At 42.6% G+C, this 22204-nt stretch overlaps 1 protein-coding gene across 11 annotated transcripts in view; it reads left to right on the top strand.

Moving 5' to 3' along the window:
- The window catches only part of LOC121482858 (sorting nexin-12), a 183568-nt gene extending 162122 nt beyond the window's left edge, over positions 1–21446 (top strand). For 2 of the 11 annotated variants that reach the window (XM_041740843.1, XM_041740848.1), the window contains 11 exons: positions 4106–4505; positions 4959–5117; positions 5311–5488; positions 5694–5806; positions 5933–6155; positions 6324–6463; positions 6571–6673; positions 6936–7096; positions 7206–7372; positions 7927–8035; positions 8175–8523. In XM_041740843.1, the coding sequence (XP_041596777.1) occupies positions 4106–4505; positions 4959–5117; positions 5311–5488; positions 5694–5806; positions 5933–6155; positions 6324–6463; positions 6571–6673; positions 6936–7096; positions 7206–7372; positions 7927–8035; positions 8175–8305 (1884 nt within the window). In that variant the 3' untranslated portion in view covers positions 8306–8523. Of the gene's footprint in view, positions 1–2892; positions 3121–4105; positions 4506–4958; positions 5118–5310; positions 5489–5693; positions 5807–5932; positions 6156–6323; positions 6464–6570; positions 6674–6935; positions 7097–7205; positions 7373–7926; positions 8036–8174; positions 8524–19560; positions 19746–19944; positions 20506–21324 lie in introns of those variants that run through there. The other 9 variants (XR_005985646.1, XR_005985645.1, XR_005985647.1 and 6 more) reach the window with 9 other exon arrangements.
- The last annotated feature ends 758 nt before the right edge of the window (positions 21447–22204 follow it).

The raw sequence follows: 22204 nt of genomic DNA, 5'->3' as shown, positions 1-22204 counted from the left end.
TTATATCCAGAAACTGAGGCTCAGATTTTAGATGATTTGTTCAAGGCCACAGTGGATGAGCTGGGAATTTAACCTAGGTCTAACTCTGAAGACTGCACTCCCAACCACTATGTAATACAATTTAAAAAATATTATTTATTTAAAGAGAAAGAGGGTAGGGGGAAGGGTGGAGGGTGAGGGAGAGGGACAAGCCAATTCTGTGCTGACTGTGGAGCCCTATGTGGAACTGGATCCTAGGGCTCTGAGATCATGACCTGAGCTGAAATCAAGAGGCAGTCACTCAACTGACTGAGCCACCTAGGTGCCCCAGTGTATTACTGTTTTAATTGAATGTGTTTTCTTTCTCTATTTTTTTTTTAAGATTTTATTTTTTTAAAGTAATCTCTATGCCCAGTATAGGCCTTAAACGCACAACCCTGAAATCAAAAGTCACATGCTCTACTGACTAAGCCAGCCAGGTACCTACTCCCTAACTAGATTTTTAAGACTAGGAAGACAAAGATTTCATTTTGGTTCCTTTGTAATCTTGTCATTGCTATACTAGCTGCTATACACATAAACAGTGCTCAATGAATACTTATAGAATGCCAAAATGGAGCTGTAGATAGCTGAAAATACCAATTACTTTTAAAAGGATTTAGATTTTAGTTAGATACATGGGTGCCATATTCATAATATATGATTTAAAGGAAATAAGAATATTTGGGTCCATTTTTAATACTTGAGATGTCTTGATGAAGGAGAACCACACCTTCACAACTCTTATTGCTCCATTATGATTAAGAACCGATTGAGGGCAGCCCAGGTGGCTCAGAGGTTAGCGCTGCCTTCGGCCCAGGGCGTGATCTGGAGTCCCGGGATCGAGTCCCATGTCGGGCTCCCTGCATGGAGCCTGCTTCTCCCTCTGCCTCTCTCTCTCTCTCTCTCTCTCTGTGTGTGTGTCTGTGTGTATGTGTGTTTGTCATGAATAAATAAATAAAATCTGGGACGCCTGGGTGGCTCGGTGGTTGGGCACCTGCCTTTGGCTCAGGTAGTGATCCCTGGATCCGGGATCGAGTCCCGCATGGGGTTCCCTATGAGGAGCCTGCTTCTCCCTCTGCCTATGTCTCTGCCTCTCCTCTTAATCTGTGTCTCTTATGAATAAATAAATCTTTTTAAAAAAATTTAACTTTCGATGGACACCGAGGCTCCTTCCACAGTTTGGCTATTGTGGACATTGCTGCTATAAACATTGGGTTGCAGGTGTCCTGGCGTTTCATTGCATCTGTATCTTTGGGGTAAGATGAATGGATAAAGAAGATGTGGTTTATGTATACAATGGAATGGAATATTACTCAGCCATTAGAAATGACAAATACCCACCATTTGCTTCAACGTGGATGGAACTGGAGGGTATTATGCTGAGTGCAGTAAGTCAATTGGAGAAGGACAAACATTATATGTTCTCATTTATTTGGGGAATATAAATAATAGTGAAAGGGAATAGAAGGGAAGGGAGAAGAAATGGGTAGGAAATATCAGAAAGGGAGACAGAACACAGACTCCTAACTCTGGGAAACGAACTAGGGGTGGTGGAAGGGGAGGAGGGCAGGGGGTGGGGGGGAATGGGTGACGGGCACTGAGGGAGGCACTTGACGGGATGAGCAGTGGGTGTTATTCTGTATGTTGGCAAATTGAACACCAATAAAAATAAATAAATAAATAAATAAATTTTAAAAAAATAAATAAAATCTTAAAAAAAAAAAAAAGAACCGATTGAGTTGGATGGAATTATGGGTTTGACATCCAACTCTGATCATTCTTTGGTTCTTTAGCATCTTTTCTGTTTCCCAGAAATTCTCAGCCTAAAAGGGCTGGTCCCAATGCTGGTGCTTCTCCCTGTTTTGCTTGCTGTCACGCTTCCTCTTCTTGTGCATTTAATTATTTATTACTTTTATGTGTTTATTTGAGAGATTGAGAGAGATGGGGGAGGAGGAGCTGGCGGAGAGGGACAGCAGACTCCATGCTGAGTGCAGAGTCCCAGGTGGAGCTCAATCCCAGGACCCTGAGATCATGACCGGAGGGGAAACCAACAGTCCCATGCTTAACTGAGTGAGCCACCCAGATGCCCCTCTTCTTGTGCATTTAAATGAAGTAGGGTACCTATAGGAGGCAGGCATCAAAGTCCAATAGGCCAGGTTTATCAGTAAGATGGTCCACAAATTATTATGGTGTGATGTCAGGTAAGTCATGCCTGAGCCTCAGTTTACTCATCAGGAAGATGGAATTAAATACACCTCTTCCTCCAATAATTCAACATTGTTACAGTTCCAGATTTAATAGTTCAACTGGAACTAAGCTATGGAGAGTCTGTGGCCTAAAATCCTAAATGGGATGAATTTTCTGTGGTGGCTGAAATCATCTTCCATTCCCTTGCTGACTGCAATTGAAATACCCGCAGTTGAGGGTGAGAGCTGAGCAATCGGAGGCAGACAGCTGCCCATAATCTGGTATGGTCCTTGGGAAGGATTTCTGGGGTGAGGGAACCTCGTGTAGAAAAAACAAGCAAAGAAAGGCTGAAGGGAGAGTGAGTTGGAGACTTCCTGTGCGGTTTCCTCCTCCACTTCTCCCCCCTCCCCCACCGCCGCCAATCACAAATTCTGACCATTAAGGCACAAAGGTAGAAAATCCCATGGGGTCTCGGGCCTGGAAACCTCTCATTGTCCGGCTCTGACTATAAGCTCGCAGAATGGGAAAAGCCTCCCCCCACCCAACCCTCGCTTTCTTGCTCCTTGCCACGCTGGGCTGGCTGTTGCAAGTGGGAAGCAGTCTCAGGCTGCACGCAATCCTTTTTGCAAAGCCGAGGAATGAGTGAATGAGAGAGGGAGCGAGAGAGACAGAAACAGAGACAGAGAGAGAGAGAGAGTGTGTGTGGTGTAGGGAGGATTGGGGGTGGGATTCCATGACGTTACCGGCTCCGCCTCCTGGTGTATATAAGGGGGCGCTTGGCGCGCAACGACCCCAAGCCGCAGCTTTGAAGCCTGAGCAGCCTAAGTCCGTACCCCCAACCCAACTCGTTTAACTCAGCCTCACCCACCCCAATCTGAGACTCTCCTCTCCTTGGGCTTCCACAGCTCTCCGGTAAGCCTTGGGGGCCGACACGTGTGTCGGAAGGGGAGGGCGAGGGTCTGGGCAATACCTAGGATTCTCTGGCAACCATAGCATGCAGTTGCATCAATGCGGCCGTGACCTGTTGCTGGGCAAGACCCCGGCCCCAGGAGCCAAGGTTCCCGTCTCCACCTCAGCCCCAGACTGTTTCTAGATGAATCTGGGAGCTGAGTTGGGGGGCATAGGGTGGAACCCCTCTCTGTTGCAAGCAATTTCGGGCTGCTCTGGGGCCCCTCTCGGGGTGCATCTCCAAATCTTTAGATGCCGAAGCCCCGCCCCACTGTTGATTCTTGCTGGTCAGCCTAGCAAAGCGGGAGGAAGTGGGGGAACATTTGCTCACTCCCCTAGGCGACAGTAGCCTGTTCTACGCGGTGTTGGTTTGGTGAGTAGGGATGGATTTGAGTCGGTTCTCACTTTTGATCTGCCGTGGAGGTCGGTTCCCCCTCCTCTCCCTCCGGGCAATCTAAGAACCTTGCCTATTAAGTAGCCCTTGGGGTAAGCACCGAAAAGGAACACGGATAGTGAGAAGGGGGTTCTGCCCAGAGTTGCTGGCCGCACCTGGGGTGAGTTCTGTTTAATTCCCAAGGAGCTACAGGCCAGGGAACGGGCACAGATTAAGTTCCATGATTCCTGTGAGGGTTGGGGTCTAGGATAAACCCGAGTTTCCCCCTCACAGAAAGAGACTGATACTGACTGAGCACTCGGGAGGTGCCAGTACTGTAGGGGGCTTTCACCTGTCTCTCTGCAATTAGTCCTCCAAACCTGTGAGGTACTCTTATTCCGACTTGTTAAGGAAGAAACTGAGGTTAGAGGAAGACACTTGCCTTTGTCCCTTCAGTATCCTCCCCATCCCCCCATCAATCCTTTGCTTGGTGGAGTGGGTATTGTAATGCACTCTTAAGAGCTTAGGGATAATGAGCCCTATTGAAGGGCTTTTTTTTTGTCTTGTTTTCACCAGATCCTAGAATCCTCTTCAATTCCAGCTAGAATGCTGTGGCAGGCACTTCGCAGATTTGGTCAAAAGCTGGTACGCAGACGTGCACTGGAGCCAGGCATGGCTGAGACTCGCCTTGCCAGATGCCTGAGCACTCTGGATTTAGTGGCCCTGGGTGTGGGCAGCACATTGGGTGCAGGTGTGTATGTCCTGGCTGGTGAGGTGGCCAAAGATAAAGCAGGACCATCCATTGTGATCTGCTTTTTGGTGGCCGCTTTATCTTCTGTGTTGGCTGGACTGTGCTATGCGGAGTTTGGTGCCCGAGTCCCCCGTTCTGGTTCTGCATATCTCTACAGCTATGTCACAGTGGGTGAACTCTGGGCCTTCACCACTGGCTGGAACCTCATCCTCTCCTATGTTATCGGTGAGACGGTGGGGCAGGGTGGGAAATGTACAGCCAATGAAGGGGCTTTGAATCAGGAAATCTGGACGCTGTGGTGAAGTGATAAATTTGTTAACATTTACAGGACTTCAATATCCCTAAATGTGTCTGTGTGTTGGGGGGCTGGCTGGGAGGGTTGAAGATGTGGAGAAACTGTTCATTCTCCTTATCTCTGTCCTGGTGTCCTAAGTTGACTGGTTTTGGTTTTTCAAAAGTAAGAGTAGGGGCACCTGGCTGGCTCAGTTGGTGGAGCATGCAGCTCTTGATCTTCCAGTTGTGAGTTCAAGTCCCACATTTGGGTGTAAAGGCTCTTTAAAAAAAAAAAAAAGTAAGAATAGGTGAAAACAGAAGGGATTATTTGTGTGACTGGTTTGGGAGAGCGAGGAGGGGAGGAGAAGGAAATTTGACCCCATGTTTCTTCCTCTGCTCCACCAGGGACAGCCAGTGTGGCCCGGGCCTGGAGCTCGGCGTTTGACAACCTGATTGGGAACCACATCTCTCAGACCCTGCAGGGGAGCATCTCATTGCATGTTCCCCATGTCCTCGCAGAATATCCAGACTTCTTTGCTATGGGGCTTGTGTTGTTGCTCACCGGTGAGGGAAGAGACAGGGCTAATGGTGGGGGCAGGGCTAGGCTAGGAAGGACCAAGCCTGAGCCGGGCTCAGGCTCCGGTGGAGGTGATAATGGTGAGAAAGAAGAGAAGCTGGGGAGAAAAGGTGTGCTCAGAGGTGGGGAAACAACGCTTGAACTGAGGACTTTGAATCCTGACTGCTTCTTTTCCTGCAGGATTGCTGGCTTTGGGAGCTAGTGAATCAGCCCTGGTTACCAAAGTGTTCACAGTGGTGAACCTTTTGGTTCTTGGTTTTGTCATCATCTCTGGCTTCATTAAGGGGGACCTTCACAATTGGAAACTCACAGAAGGGGACTACAAACTGACTGTGGCTGGACTCAATGACACCTATAGGTTAGGTTCACTCTGGAGATGGCAGAGCTGGGAGCGTGATGGGGAGCTCTGGGGGGGGGGTGTCTGTGCTAAGGGTTTCAGGATTGGGTTGGGGAGGAATGGGTGTCGAGGTCTTGAAAGGCCTGCCTGAGTAGTTTGGCATTAGAGAAAAGACAGAGTTGGCTGAGCTCACCTTTACCTTTTCCATCCCTTTCTTCCACTTCAGCCTGGGCCCTCTGGGCTCTGGAGGATTTGTGCCTTTTGGCTTTGAGGGGATTCTCCGTGGAGCAGCTACCTGTTTCTATGCATTTGTTGGTTTCGACTGTATTGCTACCACTGGTAACAGTCATTCTGGTTCAGTCTGGGGCTGGGGTATATAGTGTATATCCAAGTGGCATGCAGATTGAGGGTGGTGGAGGAGCAGGCCTGCTTTCCTCATTTGGAAACTTGTGCCCCTTCCTGCAGGTGAAGAAGCTCAGAATCCCCAGCATTCCATCCCTGTGGGCATTGTGGTTTCACTGTTTGTCTGCTTTTTGGCATATTTTGGTGTCTCTTCGGCCCTTACGCTTATGATGCCTTACTACCAGCTTCAACCAGAGAGCCCCCTGCCTGAAGCATTTCTCTATACGGGATGGGCCCCCGCCCGCTATGTTGTGGCTCTTGGATCCCTCTGTGCTCTTTCTACCAGGTCAGTGTCGGACTTCTGTTCTCCTCTGCTGTCAGAGTCTCAGGTTTCAGCATTCAGTACTTGAGAATACCCCTTAAAAGGACTGTGAGGAGAAGGTGGAGACTCCTTAACCTCACAGGGACAGAGATTGCAGTGAATTCATGCCACTCTGGCCATTCCTTTCTCCAGCCTCTTAGGTTCTATGTTCCCCATGCCTCGGGTGATCTATGCAATGGCAGAGGATGGCCTCCTGTTCCGTGTCCTTGCCAGAGTCCACACGGGTACACACACCCCCATCGTGGCCACTGTGGTCTCTGGCATTATTGCAGGTAAAGGAAAAAAAATCCTCTTTGCCCTTCTCTGTTTTTTTTTCATCAGTTCCCTTAACTTTGCTCTTCCCTCCTCTCATTTCTTGTTTCCCACCCATCAATTTCAGCATTCATGGCGTTCCTCTTTGAACTCACTGATCTTGTGGACCTTATGTCGATTGGGACCCTACTTGCCTACTCCCTGGTGGCTATTTGTGTTCTCATCCTCAGGTGAGACTCCCTCTGTGAACTAAGATTGGGGGTTCTCTTCTTGGATGATGAATAATGGGGATCTGCTCCTCCTCCTTCCTCCGCCTTCCTTATCCTTCCTCCGCCTTCCTTATCCTGACTCTCCTTGAGGAGCATGGCTTACCCCTCCCTGCCAAGAAGAGCTTGTACCCTTGATGACTATGAGGAAGGTTAAGGTGCATGGCAGGAGATGCTAAAGCATTTAAGGGTTGCTCTTAATCCTGTCTTCTTCCTCTTGCCTCAGGTATCAGCCTGAGCTGAAGAATGAAGAGGATGAAGTGGAGCTGCAAGAAGAGAACATGGCTGGAGCAGAGAAGCTGACCCTACAGGGGCTGTTCTGTCCACTCAGCTCCATCCCTACTCCACTCTCTGGCCAAGTTGTCTATGTCTGTTCCTCATTGGTTGGTGAGCAATGGCTTTTTTCCTCTGGGGTCACTTTGAATTGGGGTGCCTAATGTCTTCACATGTTGGTCTCAAGAGTTGGTTTTGATGTTTCTCAACTTGACCCCTGAAGCTCTGCTGCTGACTCTTCTTTGCCTGGTGCTGGCCCAGTGGCCCGTTCCACTGGTTTCTGGAGACCCAGTGTGGACTGTAGTGGTTGTGCTGCTCCTGATGCTCGTTACTGGGATTACTGGGGTCATCTGGAGACAGCCACAGAGTTCTACTCCCTTGCACTTTAAGGTAAATGACCTCTTTCTCTCCACCCACCAAACCATCTCAGAAGAATAAGCTCCAGATGCCTTGTGGTCTAATGAGGTTCATAAATGGGGATCCCTGGGTGGCCCAGCGGTTTCGTGCCTGCCTTTGGCCCAGGGCGTGATCCTGGAGTCCCGGGATCGAGTCCCATGTCAGGCTCCCGGCATGGAGCCCACTTCTCCTTCCTCCTGTGTCTCTGCCTCTCTCTCAAACTCTGTGTCTATCATGAATAAATAAATAAATAAATCTTTAAAAAAAAATAAGGTTCATAAATATTCTCTAATTGACCAAGAAAGGAAAGATACAGGAGATACCTAGGCCAAAGACTTCTTTCTTCTCTCCCCTCGGTAGTTCCTTTCTAGTTCAATTTCCCCCAACTGTATTCTTGGAGTCTTCCTCTATAAGGCACATTAAATGAGTGAGCCCTGAAAAATACAAGATGAGTAGGAGTTGGACCCTCCCTTTCCTGGCCTGAGTAAGTTAGGGATCTCTTTTTCCATCACTTCATGGTATATACAAAGATTTTGCTTTGTTCCCAGGTACCTGCTTTGCCTCTCCTCCCTCTAATGAGCATCTTTGTGAATGTTTCCCTTATGATGCAGATGACAGCTGGCACCTGGGCCCGATTTGGGGTCTGGATGCTGATTGGTAGGTATCCACTTGGGAAGAGTAGTCCTCTTGAGTTCCTGTCCCAATTCTTTTCCCTTTTCCTCTCTTGTAGAGGGACCTATTAAGCCTTTACAGATCACTATTTCCATACCTCACAGCAGCTACTTTTCCTCACTAGGGTTTGCTATCTACTTTGGCTATGGGATCCAGCACAGCTTGGAAGAAGTTAAGAGTGACCAAGCCCCACTCAAGTGTAGGGCCAAAACTGTAGACCTTGATCTCAGCAATGCCTGTACACATTCGATTTGACGTCATCATGCCTGAATGCTGTCTAGTTCCCTTGCGCAGTAATGGAGAGTACCTTTGAGCACAGGAGAAGCTAGGGCTCCCATGGGATGTCAGTGGGGGAATGCTAATAGAGCTCTGTATTTATTGTGGAGTGAAGGATGTGTCTTTGCTGTTCCTCATCCCTTTTATTTTTTTCTTAGTGGTCTACTTTTCACTTGTGTCTGTAGCTGCTTACTGGCTTTTACAAACTTATTAAAAGAAACTATAAAAAGAAACTATGTCTTGTTCTTTGCTTGCTAGAAATGATGTGGAGCCTGACTTTCAGTGTGGAGAGCTTCAGATAAGTGTCCTGTGTTTGCTGTAGTCACGGCAAAAGTATCTGTTCTGCCTGTGTTTCTTGTTGGCTCAGGGTTTGAGGAGGGTAGGGTGACCACTGGTCAAGTCTAGTCACACTTGAACGATCTTAAGATAGGTTTCCCTCTTACTATACTGCAGGTTAGATTCTGAATAAGTAGGACAGCAACACTTGTCTTTGGGATTTGGGGGTGGACTCTGATCTCAACACTGGCATTGGTCAGGACCTACACTGAGACCATTGTCTTGTGTTCCACTCCTAGTTGGATGAGACCCAGACTCTTGTGACTGCCTGGGTAACAAATTTTGGCTAGGGTATTTAGCACTGCTGGGAGGAGGGGTGGGTAAAAGTGGGGTTTGATAAAGAACTGTATACGATATACATATGATTGCTGTAGAAGTAGTAAGGGAACAGAGGTCAGAGGTTTGCTCAGACCAAGAATTATTCATCCATTTATTCAACAACTATGTGGAGCTCCTATTAAAATTCTAGGCCCTGTGCTGGGCACTAGGGATACAAATGCACATAAAACATGGTCCTTGCCCTCAAGGAACTCCTAATCACGTGGAGGGGGGCGGACAAGCAGGTAACCACGAAACAATGTGACTTATACCAGGGCTGGAATAAGTGCTAATTGCTGCAGGAACACAAAGAAGGACATGCTCGACCTGAGTCTTGAATAGGTGTTCCTGAAATGGACTGAGGGGAAGGCTTGTTTGTCAGGGAAGAGTGTGCACAAAGCCATGAAGTATGAAAAAGCATTGTATTTGGAAGTATGGCCTGTAGTTGAGTGCAGCTGGAGGGTAGCCTATATAGGGTTGTGAAATACAACAGGACCTTAATGAATAGCTCTGCACATCCTACCAAGGAAATCCAGATATTATCTTTATAAATGTTGTGTGTGTAGAGGGAAGGGAGTGGGGCAGGTTTATGAAGGATTCTAAGTTAGGAAGAGGATTGGATTTGTTAGTCTGGCAGTAGCAAAGGAGGGTGGCTTGGAAGAAGCTGGGAGAAGCTAGAGCAGTGAGGTAATAGTTACCATTTAATCATTGTGTGACATTGCTAGTAGTAATTAGGAGGACATTGTGATCATTTGGGCAAAATATTTCCAGATTCTTGGTCAGTTGGATGTAGGCGGTAAGGAAGAAGTGGATGACTTAGATGTCTGCATGAAACTTCTGATTGAATGATTGCATTATTAGCCAAGAGAGGAAAAGAGGAGTAGCATATTGGGGGAAAGACAAATTCAGATCCAGATATGCTAATTTGTAAACATAAATGAATTTAGCTTCATATAGGTGAAGATAAGGAATTAACAACTAGAACTTTTTTTAAGATTTTATTTATTTATTCATGAGAGACACAGAGAGAGAGAGAGAGGCAGAGACACAGGCAGAGGGAGAAGCAGGCTCCATGCAGGGAGCCTCATGTGGGACTCGATCCCAGGCCTCCAGGATCATGCCCTGGGCTGAAGGCGGCGCTAAACCGCTGAGCCGCCTGGGCTGCCCAAGAATATAATTTTTTTATATATAAAGAGCTCTTACAAATCAATAAGGTGAATAGCCTAATAAATGAATAAGGGATCTAAGTAGTTTTCAGAAAAAAATATAGAACACCAACAAATATTGATACTCAACCTCAAAGAAATGCAAATCAAAACAATGAGATCTCAGTTCTTAATTTTTTTTTCAGTTCTTAATTTATAGACCAGCAAAATGATTTTTTTAAAGATTTAAGTAATCTTTACACTCAACATTGGCCTTGAACCCATAGCCCCAAGATCAAGAGTTATGTGCTCTACTGATTGAGCCAGCCAGGTACCTCTCAGCAAAACAAATTTCAATGACTAGGTGTTGGCAAACATGAGGGGAAACAGGCAGTCTTATGTATTTTTTTTCTTTTTAGGATTTTATTTATTCACAAGAGACACAAAGAGAGGCAGAGACACAGGCAGAAGGAGAAGCAGGCTCCATGCAGGGAGCCCAATGTGGGACTCCATCCCGGGACCCAGGGATCACGCCCTGAGCCAAAGGCAGACGCTTAACCGCTAAGCCACCCAGGCGTCCCTGGCAGTCTTCTGTATGATAGGGATACATTTTTGTAGCTTTTGTAGAGAGTAATTTGATAATATAAGAATCAGAAACCTTCCTTTTGATCTGACAATTCCACTTATAGGAATTTTAAAACTCACTTTTATAAGGATATTTACTGTGATATTATAATACAATAAAACTTAGAAGCTACCTGGTGTGCATCAGTAAGGAACTGGTTAAGTTACATGAATTCAGTGGAGGGGCATCCCCGGTGGCTCAGCGGTTTAGTGCCTGCCTTTGGCCCAGGGCCTGATCCTGGAGACCGGGGATCGAGTCCCACGTCGGGCTCCCTGCATGGAGCCTGCTTCTCCCTCTGCCTGTGTCTCTGCCTCTCTCTCTCTCTCTCTCTGTGTCTCTCATGCATAAATAAATAAAATCTTTAAAAAAATTCAGTGGAATATTTATAGATCCAGTGACAAAATGAGATAGAATTATATGTGCCAAGAGGTGATACAGAAAGCTCTCCAAATATACTATTAGGTAGGAACAAAACAAATGGAACAAAAACCCCAAGGTGCAGAACATTTATTTCTGTGAAAGAACAAAAGAGGATATATTTATACATAATTTTTTTTCTGGAAAAATATACAGGAACCTTAACCTCTGGTTTTTGTATTGTACTTTTTTCAGTTTTCTTTTTTAAAAAATATTTTATTGGGCACTTGGGTGGTTCAGTGGTTGAGTGACTGCCTTAGGCTCAGGTCGTGATTGCAGAGTCCTGGGATCGAGTCCTGCATCAGGCTCCCCGTGTGGAGCCTGCCTCTCCTTCTGCCTATGTCTCTGCCTTTCTGTGTCTCTCATGAATAAATAAGTAAAATCTTTTAAAAATTAAAAAATATATTTTATTTATTTGAATGAGAGAGGGTGCGTGAAAACAAGTGGAGTGAGGGGCAGTGGGAGAAGCAGACTCCCCCACTGAGCAGGAAGCCTGCTCTGGGGCTTGAACCCAAGATCATGACCTGAGCTGAAGGCAGACGCTCAACCAACTGAGCCACCAAGGTGTAGCCTTTTTCAGTTTTATTAACCATGTACAAACGTTACTTTTTTCATTCCTTTTATAATAATCATAGCAGTAAAAGATTGGGGGAACTCTAACATTTAAGGGATGAAGGAAGAAGACTGCACAAGAGATGAAGGAGGAATGAGTGAAGAGACAGGACAGTGATGTGGAAGTCCAGGGAAGAAAGAACTTTTCAGGAACAGTCAACAATGCCAAATGCTGCCTTAGAGAGCCAAGTTTAATAAGATAAGGACAGAAAAGGTTTCATTGGTTTTGTCAGTTGGTAGGTATTTGATCATTTCAAGAGTAGTTTTGATCAGATGGTGGGAGTGGAGGTTATATTGCAGTGGGTTGAGTAAATGGAGGGTGAGGAAGTGTATATAGCATTTCAAGCCAACAGACAAAGGGAGTTGAGAGGTTTTTGTTTTTTTAAGATGGGCCATTGTATTTTTATGCTTAAAGAAGATTGTCAATGGACAAAGTGAATAAATTTTGGTATTACTGTTTAAATAAAACATTTATGAAGGATGGACTGGTTCTCTGATTTGGTTTTCTAGTCTTTCTTTACTCAGTGCAATGTTTCCCAGACTTCAGACTTTCAGGAATATTTCTCTATTTGTGTGGTTCCTGTAATGTTAAAATAAACACTTTTAAAAGCTTAAATGCACTTATTTTCTTTATTTATAAACTTTTATTTAAGTAATCTCTACACCTAATCCCAAAGTCAAGAGTCGCACACTCTTCTGACTTAGCCAGCCAGGTGTCCCAATACACTTTTTAAAAAATATTTTATTTATTTATTCCCCATGGGGAGCCTGATGTGAGACTAAATCCCAGGACCCTTGGATTACACCCTGAGCCAAAGGCTCACTCACTGCCACCCAGGTGCCCCCCAATATACTTATTTTAAAAGGAAAGCAGTTTTACCACTATCACATATGGAAAGCAAAGTATTTCCCTAATACACATTAAAGTAAATATCCAACTATTAAAATGTTTGGCTGTGTACCAAATAATCCTTAAATGCCATTTAGCTTTCCATGGTTTCATTTATTCTCCACCCCCCCGCGCCCCATCACCCACAGTCCCAAGCAAATAGTCCTCCTGAGGTATAGTCAGAAGGTCAATGGTAGCTTAACGCTACATCACAGTGCCTAGGTCATTCACCTCACTTGATTTTATGTAGGCATTTTATTTTCTCACATCACAAGAAGAAGGGAGACTTACAGTAATAAGATCTTTTGAGAGAGTCCACATTCACATAACTTAGAGTATATTGTTATAATTGTTCTATTTCGTTATTGTTAATCTCTTACTGTGCCTAATTTATACATATACTTTATCACAGGTATGTATGTATAGGAAAAAACAGTATATATAGTGTTCAGTACTATTTGTGGTTTCAGGCATTTACTGGGTTCTTGGAACATATCCCCTGTGGATAAGGTGGGGGGGGGGACTATTCTATAATGCACTTAGGCATAGTTAGGCAGGTAGTGAATAATGTCTTTAGGATGCTATGCTTGGGGGCACCTGGGTGGCTCAGTTAAGCGTCTGCCTTTGGCTCGGGTCATGATCCCGGGGTTCTGGATGAGTCCGCATCAGGCTCCCTGTTTAGCAGAGTTCCTGCTTCTCCCTCTGACTCTTCCCCCGCTGCTCATGTTCGTGCTCTCTATCTCAAATAAATACAATTTTTTAAAGGATGCTATGCTTGAAGATGGAGTAGAAAATTGCTTTAGGCATGGTCTAATCTTAATCTCCTCAAGGAGTTAGGGATAAGATTGGCCCAAATATGTACAAAGACACAAAATAGGAAATATGAAGTGTCCTAAGAGAGGTATGCATGAAATACTGCAAGAATTCACATCAGGGAGTTCTGGGACGTCTTCATGGAGGGTGAGGCTCTTAAACTGGTGCATAAAGGATAGGTAAAATGTTTAATTTCAGAAATTGGGGAGAGCATTTCAGGAGGAGGGGACCTTGTACACAAAGACAAGAAGTTGAGAAAGTTTTTAAAAAATATTTTATTTACTTATTCATGAGAGACAGAGAGAGGCAAAGACATAGGCAGAAGCAGGCTCCCTGCAGGAAGCCCAATGCGGGATTTGATCCCAGGACCCCGGGATCATGACCTGAGCTGAAGCCAGATGCTCAACTACTGAGCCACCCAGGTGTCCCAGAAGTTGAGAAAGTTTATAGTTTGGTTGCTTACAGCCTAGGATTTTGGAGGGATGAAGTGGAAAAATAAGATGAAAGGTAGATTCCAGTCAGACTCCTGAAGACCATTAATTTCAGGGCTTCCAATTGAAGCGCAAGGAAGGGTATGGATGAGAGCATTACTATGCGAAGGAAAGAATGGTTCTGTGATTCAATTCAATGTATTACATCTTAGCTGCCCAGTTACATGGTTATACTCTAGATCTTGCCAGAATGTGTGCCTCTAAAATCGCTAATTCAAACATCAAGCTCTCTGTCCACAACTTCCCATGCTTCTGCAGCTTATTTGCTCAAGTAACCCCATTACAATGATTCTTTGACCTCACAAATCCCCTAATTCATTCTCCCTTCCCACATACACTTTGTCATATTTTATCAGCTTCTGCCAATCTTTGCTTGCTCCCTTTCCCACTTAAATTCCTGAATTTATTATCATTATGACTCTTGCAAATACCTTCACCTCCCTAGGCAGTACTCCAGAGTACTACACCCTACCCCCGGAGAAATCCAAATATCCTACCCGTGCAGATCAGGATTTGTTGGAGGCAATCAAACCTGGGCAGTTTAATGACCGTTGACCTTCACTAGGTTCTCAACACTACCTGGGAACCTTTTTTTTTTTTCTGATTTCTCTCTCTATAACAACTGTTTCTTACCTTATTCACATCCTTCAGATCTCTCCCTCCTACTCTCTGCTGTTGACTTTGCCTCATACTTTATTGAAAAAATACATGCCCATCAGATAAAAACTCCCTCATCTTCCCGTGGATTTTTTTTTTTAATGAAAATAGCTTCTTGGGTTGCCTGGCTGGCTCAGTTGTTAGAACATGCAACTCTTGATCTTGGGGTCATGAGTTCAAGTCCCTTATTGGGCATAGAGATTACTTAAAAACAAACAAACAAACAAATAAAATGACCCAAAAGATTATTTTAAAAAAACTAAAATAGCTTCTCTTTTTTACCCCAATGATAAAAAATATATGTTCATTGTAGGACATTGAAAAACTAAAATATAAAGAAAGTAAAGATTCTCCCAGATCCTACCACTTAAAAGATAAACATTGTCATCATTTTGGTAAATACTCTTCCAGACATTTTTGTTCAAATATGCATACAATTTTGTGTAAGTGTATACCTTCTCTGTAAACTCCTTCCTTCCTCTTTTATTTCTTCCTTCCTTCCTTCCTTCCTTCCTTCCTTCCTTCCTTCCTTCCTTCCTTCCTTCTTTCTTTTTCTTTCTTTCTTTCTTTCTTTCTTTCTTTCTTTCTTTCTTTCTTTCTTTCTTTCTTCTTCTTTCTTCTTTTCTCTTTTCTTTCTTTCTAGATTTTTGCTATTCATACCCAGGTGGAAACCATCCCAAGAGTTGTTCAGTCCTTAAATATATAATTACATCTTTTTGAGCAGTTGCTGACTTTTTGAAGTTCAACAGTAGCATATAGGCATTTCCCTAGTTTTATACCATTAGATTATTTCCACAGCAATATTTTTGAAGGCTGTAGAAGTAGTCCACTGTATGGCACTGATGTACCCTAAGATGTATAACTAGTCCACATTTAACTAGATGCATTTAAGTGGTTTATAGTGCTTCAGTGAACATTTCTGTTTATCTTTGCAAATTTTTCCAATTTCTTCTTTAGGAAAATTCCTAGAAGAGGAATTATTGGGTAACAGGGTACACACATATAAGATTTTGATATATATTGTCAAACTGCCTTCCAGAAAAGTTGTGATAATGGGTACTCCTACCAAGAGTGCACAAAAGTTCCTGTTTTGTGTATATTGCTAATTTGATTTTTTGTTAATCTTTTGAACCTTTGCCAATCTGATAAATGAAAAACATTACCTTGTATTAATTTTCATTTCTTTGATTACTGGAGGGGTTGAATATCTTTTCATATATTTACTGGCTGTATTTCTTTCTGTTGTCCTTTGCTGATTTATTTGCTAGACTATTTGTCTTTTTTTATTTTAGGAGCTCTTTTTTTAAGAGCTCTTTTTATGTTATGTATGTTAACTCTTAAAAAAAAATATGTAGGGACGCCTGGGTGGCTCAGCGGTTGAATATTTGCCTCGATGCCTGCATCTCCCTCTGCCTATGTCTCTGCCTCTCTCTCTGTGTCTTTCATGAATAAATAAAGTCTTTAAAAAAATATGTTAACTCTTTATCTGTTACATATGTTGAAAAAATCTTTCTCCAGTCTATGGTTTGTCTTTCAACCTTACTTATAGTGCCATTCAGAAGATTTTAAATTTTATATTGTAAAACTTACTATTTTTCATTTTTGATTCCAGATTTCAGATGATATTTACATCTTGTCACTGTGTTTATAAAATATCCATCCATAATTTTTTTGGGAAATTTTCTAATTCAATTTAATCTTTGATTAATCCAATATTTATTTTGGTATATGAAGTGAGGCAGGGATCTAATTTTATTTTTAAAAATAGCAAAAATAAATAAATAAATAAATAAATAAATAAATAAATAAATAAATAAAAATAGCTATGTAGGGCAGCCCTGGTGGCTCAGCGGTTTGGCACCGCCTTCAGCCCAGGGCGTGATCCTGGAGACCAGGATCGAATCGGGCTCCTTGCGTGGGGCCTGCTTCTCCCTCTGCCTGTCTCTCTCTCTCTCTCCCTCTCTCTGTGTCTCTCATGAATAAATAAATAATTTAAAAAATAAATAAAAATATCTATGTAGTTCAATACTATGTATGCTTCAATACTTTTTCCTGAATAACTCTTCCTTACTTACTTGAATCATTTCCATATATGTTTGGGTTTGTTTCTGGACTCTATTTTGTTTCATTTATCTGTCTAGAGTATTACCATAAATTTTATTTACAGTAGTTTTAATATCTGATAGAGCAAGACCCTCCCCCACCTTTATTTTAGAATTTTCCTGGCTATAATTGCTTATTTTTTCCAAAAGTTTTTTTTTAAAACAAGGTCTAAGCTCCCTTATTAACTAATTTGCTTTTGGTTTCTTACACTCTTATTTTTTTAAGATGTTATTTTATTTATTCATGAGAGACAGAAAGAGGCAGAGACATAGGCAGAGGGATAAGCAGGCTCCATCACTCAATCTCAGGACACCAGGATCACTACCTGAGCCAAAGGTGGATACTCAACCACTGAGCCACCCAGGTGCCCTATTTCCAGTCTCTTAATTCTTCCTTACTGGTAACATCTAGGGAGGCTATCTAGATAGAAAACAAAAATATTGGAGAAACCTGTACAAACATATAAGGGCTGTTACCCTTTCTGCATATTTTTTAATCAATAGCCCTTTCAATGCAGTTGTAACAGTTCAGTAGCCCTGAATTTGGAGGCATATTTACAGTCCATATTAATCAAAAGAGTCATTTGATTCTTGTTTGCCTTATATAATCTTGCATATCATATCCACTCTACTACAGACATTTTTGTAAAGTAATGTTTTCACCTAAGGCAGGGCTTGAGCTCACAACCCCAAGATCAAGAGTTCCATGATCTAGTGACTGAACCAGCCATGTACCCCTACTATAGACATTATTAGTCACTAAGATCTCTAAGATATATGTGAAAGGACCACCATGGTCTGGAGAGGCAAGGTCTGATTTTTTGCCCTGTTCATTTCAATTAGAGAAGTTATGGTAGAGCCAGGGGCCTGGGCGGGATGATGGAAGTTGGGAGCCCTTAGTTTGCCAACCAGGAAATGGGGAACAATAGTGGGTACAATTAAATGCCAGCCAGTGTTCTAGATGCTTTATGTATACTAGTCTATTGAACCAGAAGCTTAGAACTACTTTTAGTTCCATTTTATAGATGAAAAAATTGAGGCAATAAGATTCTAAGTAGCTAGCACATAGTATATGGTGCATGAGGATTCAATCAACTATGGTATATTCTACCGATCTTTTCCACCAGACTTCTTTCCCTAATTTAGCAATCTAGGATTGTAAAATGAATAGAAAATTGCAGGATGCAAAAGAAGAGGAGTTAATAGCAGTACTTTCCCTGTTTTACTTTTTTTCTTCACTGTACTATGTGGTCTAGATGCAGAAATTCTTTTTTTCTTTTTTAAATATTTTATTTATTCATGAGAGAGAGAGAGAGAGACAGGCAGAGGGAGAAGCAGGCTCCATGCAGGGAGCCCAATGTGGGACTTGATCCAGGGTCCCCAGGATCACACCCTGGACCCAAGGTGGTGCTAAACCGCTGAGCCACCCGGGCTGCCCCAGATGCAGAAATTCTTGAAGAGGGAAAGAAATTTTTAGAAACCTCATCTTTTCCATGATAAGTAATGATTAACTCTGAAACTGTCAGGGTCAGGAGGAAACTCTTAATGTTCCCAGAATTGAATCCACAATCTCTTTTCTTCATCCTGCTAGCCAAGGTTCATATCTGGCTTGACTGGGGTGCACAGGACTTAAAAGAGGGGTATGTGAGGGAAGAGGTGAGAGGCTTGTTAATGTTTTGATTTGGGGTTTTTCTCCAAGAGGCATCAATGCCTTAACACTGTTGTCTTTAAACAGAAACTTCAGTAAAAGGCGAACTCACTGGTTGCAAGCATCACTCATAAATTTAGCTGTTACCAATCATGTTTACTTCTGTATTCCACCCCCATCCCTAAAACCATTTGTTTGGAGATGGATGGGATCCCTGCCCTTACTGAGAACCTGCAAGGGAGTCACTACATAGTTTCCTTCAGATTTGACAAGGGCAGGACAGCAGAAATGTCTTGGAACTATGGGGTCTTTAATTCTCTCAACTTCTGATATTTCTGACCTTTGCCTCTCTTGAATAACCTGTAGGCAACATGGTTTATCTATCTATCTTCCTTCCTTCCTTCCTTCCTTCCTGACCCCGAATAGCCGGGAAATTTTTAAAAAAGAAACCTAGCGGGGCACACAAATGCCAAATTTCAGGGGGTTCTAAAACTTTCCCCGGGCATCAAGGGAGGGTACTGAAAAAACAAAAAATAATGGAAAATGAAAACATTGGGGACCCCAATTTATTCAACTAATATTGAAAACCAAAAAAACCCTGGGAAGAAAACAGTCTTTAACAAAAAGGTGCCGGAAAATTGGGACATCCACCATCAGAAAAAGTAATGGACCACCCTTACCCAACCAAGATAAAAATCAAAATGATGAAAGATTCTAAAAATTAGACAAGTTCCATCAAAAAATTTGGGGAAAAAACCCAGGCAACACCCTTTTTGAATGGAACAGCCCCTTGCAAGAATACATCCACGAAGGGGCAAAAAAAAAAAGCAAAATGCTAATGGGGTTTAAAATAAAAACTTTGCCAAAGGGAAAAAAACAGTCCAAAAAAAAAATGAGGCTAATAAAGGGTAACATCTTCCTTCCTTCCTTCCTTCCTCTCCTCCTCCCTCCCTCCCCCCTCCCTCCCTCCCTCCCTCCCTCCCTTCCTTCCTTCCTTCCTTCCTTCCTTCCTTCCTTCCTTCCTTCCTTTTCCCCTCCCTCCCTTTTCTTTTTTTTCAAAGGCCTGCTTACTCCTTGTCTGTAACCCTGGTCATCTGCACCCCTCTCTCAATAACTGTGGTATGCTTTCAGTATTGCACCATACCTCCTTACTTTATGTGATTCTCATCCTGGCCTTCTAGGCTGCAACCCCAGGATTTAAGACATAGTAGGCGCCCCACGTTGCATATGCTCGGAGAGAGAATAAAGGCCAATTGGGCGTGGCCTTCGATGACGTCACTATGGGAGGAGGTGCCTTCTGCGCGTCGACGGGCTCTGTGGATCGAGTTCGTGGAGAGGCGGCTGTGACTGTCGTGGTCTTGCGGAGGTACGTGATTAGTAGGTAGGATGGGTCGGCTACAGATTGGTTGAATGGTTTATAAGTAGCAAGAAGCTGTGGCCATTAGTTCAACACTTTTTAGAGTGTCGAGGCAGGTTTCAAACTACGGAGTTTGTAACGGACTCTCAGGTGACAGAAAATGGTCAAAAGCAGAGGTGTTTTTTGTTGTTGTTTTGTTTTTTGACAGATTAAGTATGGGGAGCGTTGCACGGCCACTGAAAGCAGAGATGGAAATTTGATGTGAACGACCAAAGTTTCGTTGAAGCCAGACGGTTGGTGATTGTTGGGGGGTGGGGAGCTGAAGGCGCTAGTGAGTCTGAGAGAGTGGGAAAAACGACGGTGAGTGATTGGGTACTTTGTGTGGGCGGTGAGGTGAGGAGATTTTGAACCAATTAGCAGAAGGCATCGAGTACCAGCCAGACCAATCACGGGGCACCTCGAGCCCTGGTTTCCGCGTTGTGGGGCAGATTAGGGTAAGGGAAGACCTGGTGAAAATTTAGTCCTACTCTGGGCCCGGTTCTTGGCACATGACAGCCTGGCCCCGGCCCTCATTAACTGCTTTTTCTGGGTTTTAACATTTCCTCAACATGTTTTCCCCTTTGGATAACAAGTAGTGGAAAATTTGTAAAAAAATTTACTGAGAGATTGGAGGATAAAGACAGAATATTAAAATATTTTTTTATTTCATAGGCCTGAGCCAGATATTTAAAAATGGATGATATTGATTTTCGTTTCATGGATTTTAAAGGTATATAGCTTTACAGGGTAATAAAGAAAATGTCAAATTGTTTGTTGCCTTATCTAAGATCTAAATGTATTTTGTTTCTGAATTTTATCTCCTTGGAGTATCCATAGGTCCAAATTTTCTCGTTTATATACCAGAAAAACAACATAGATATTTAAGACACTGGAACCCTTCTATAAGGGTTCTATAAGCTAGTATAGGGAAATAGAATTCACAATTCATCGCTTGTTTTCTTGAGTATGTTTATGGCATACAAAATAACACTGGTTTAATCTGAATTAGAGATCAACTGCCTAAAAAGTACATTAAAAATTACTGCAAGATCCCGAAGTGCCTTGCCATAATTATCAGTGAAAAATAAATTATATCCTATGTAGTTTTAGATCTAAGTGCATTTTATTGTATCTTAATTATTTTAAAAACTGGTAATCCATGTATGGTATTTATAGGAAATCTTAATAAACAAAAGCAATTTAATTGACCAGGACACCAGATTCCTCAACCATGTCAGACATGGGAGAGTTTATGGTATTTCTTTTTTTCTGGGGACATGATGAGACCTGTAATACATTCACATTCACATTCATATAATAATGAAAAATACATTCACATTCACATTCATATAATAATGAAATATGTTGTAACCAGGGTGGCTACAAATCTATTAGGCCAATGTTTTGTTAATGCTTGTTTTTATTTATTTTTTTTTATTTTTATTTTTATTTTTTTTTAATGCTTGTTTTTAAAAGCTACAAGAATAAAGCCTTAAATTTTTTTTAAACTTTTAATTTTTTAATTTTGTTTTTGATTTTCATTTTTTAGGTAAACTCGATTATCAAATGTGGAGCTCAAACTCACAGCCACAAGATCAAGAGTCACATGATCTACAGACTGAGCCAGCTGGGCACCCCAAAAGCCTTAAGCTTTAATTTAGGATATAGTATCTTATTTGTTTATTTATTTATTTATTTATTTATTTAATTTTATTTGTTTTTTATTTGCTTTTTTCTTTTTAAAATATATTTTATTTATTTATTCATGAGAGACAGAGAGAGAGAGAAGCAGAGACACAGGCAGAGGGAGAAGCAGGCTCCATGCAGGGAGCCTGATGTGGGACTTGATCCCGGGACTCCAGGATCATGCCCTGCACAGAAGGCAGGTGCTAAACCGCTGAGCCACCCAGGGATTCCCAAGTCTTTTATTTTATAAGTAATCTCTGTATCCCTCATGGGGCCCAAACCACAACTGTGAGATCAAGAATTGCATGCTCCACTGACAGCCAGCCAGGCACCCAATGGCTATAGTATTTTCAAAATATAAACATGGAATAGGGATTATGACTTTTAAGTACAGTTGACCCTCAAACAACACAGGTTTGAACTGGGCAGGCCCACTTAAATGCAGATTTTTTACAGTATGATATTGTAAATATTTCTCCTTATGATTTTCTTAACATTTTCCTTTCTCTAACTTTATTGTAAGAGTACAGTATATAATAAACAACATGCAAAATATGTGTTAATCGACTGTTACAGGTAAGTCTTCTGGTCAGTCGTAGGCTATTAGTAGTTAAGTTTTTGGAGAGTCAAATTCATAGGGAGATTTTTGAATGTGCAGGGGTCAGTGCACCTAACCCCCTTGTTGTTCAAGGGTCAGTTGGGTATTTGAAATCTTGTATTTACAAAAATATTTGAAGCAAACA

The sequence above is a fragment of the Vulpes lagopus genome, chromosome X, assembly GCF_018345385.1.
Source record: "Vulpes lagopus strain Blue_001 chromosome X, ASM1834538v1, whole genome shotgun sequence".
NCBI lineage: Eukaryota > Metazoa > Chordata > Mammalia > Carnivora > Canidae > Vulpes > Vulpes lagopus.
This window is presented reverse-complemented; position numbering and strand designations above follow the sequence as displayed.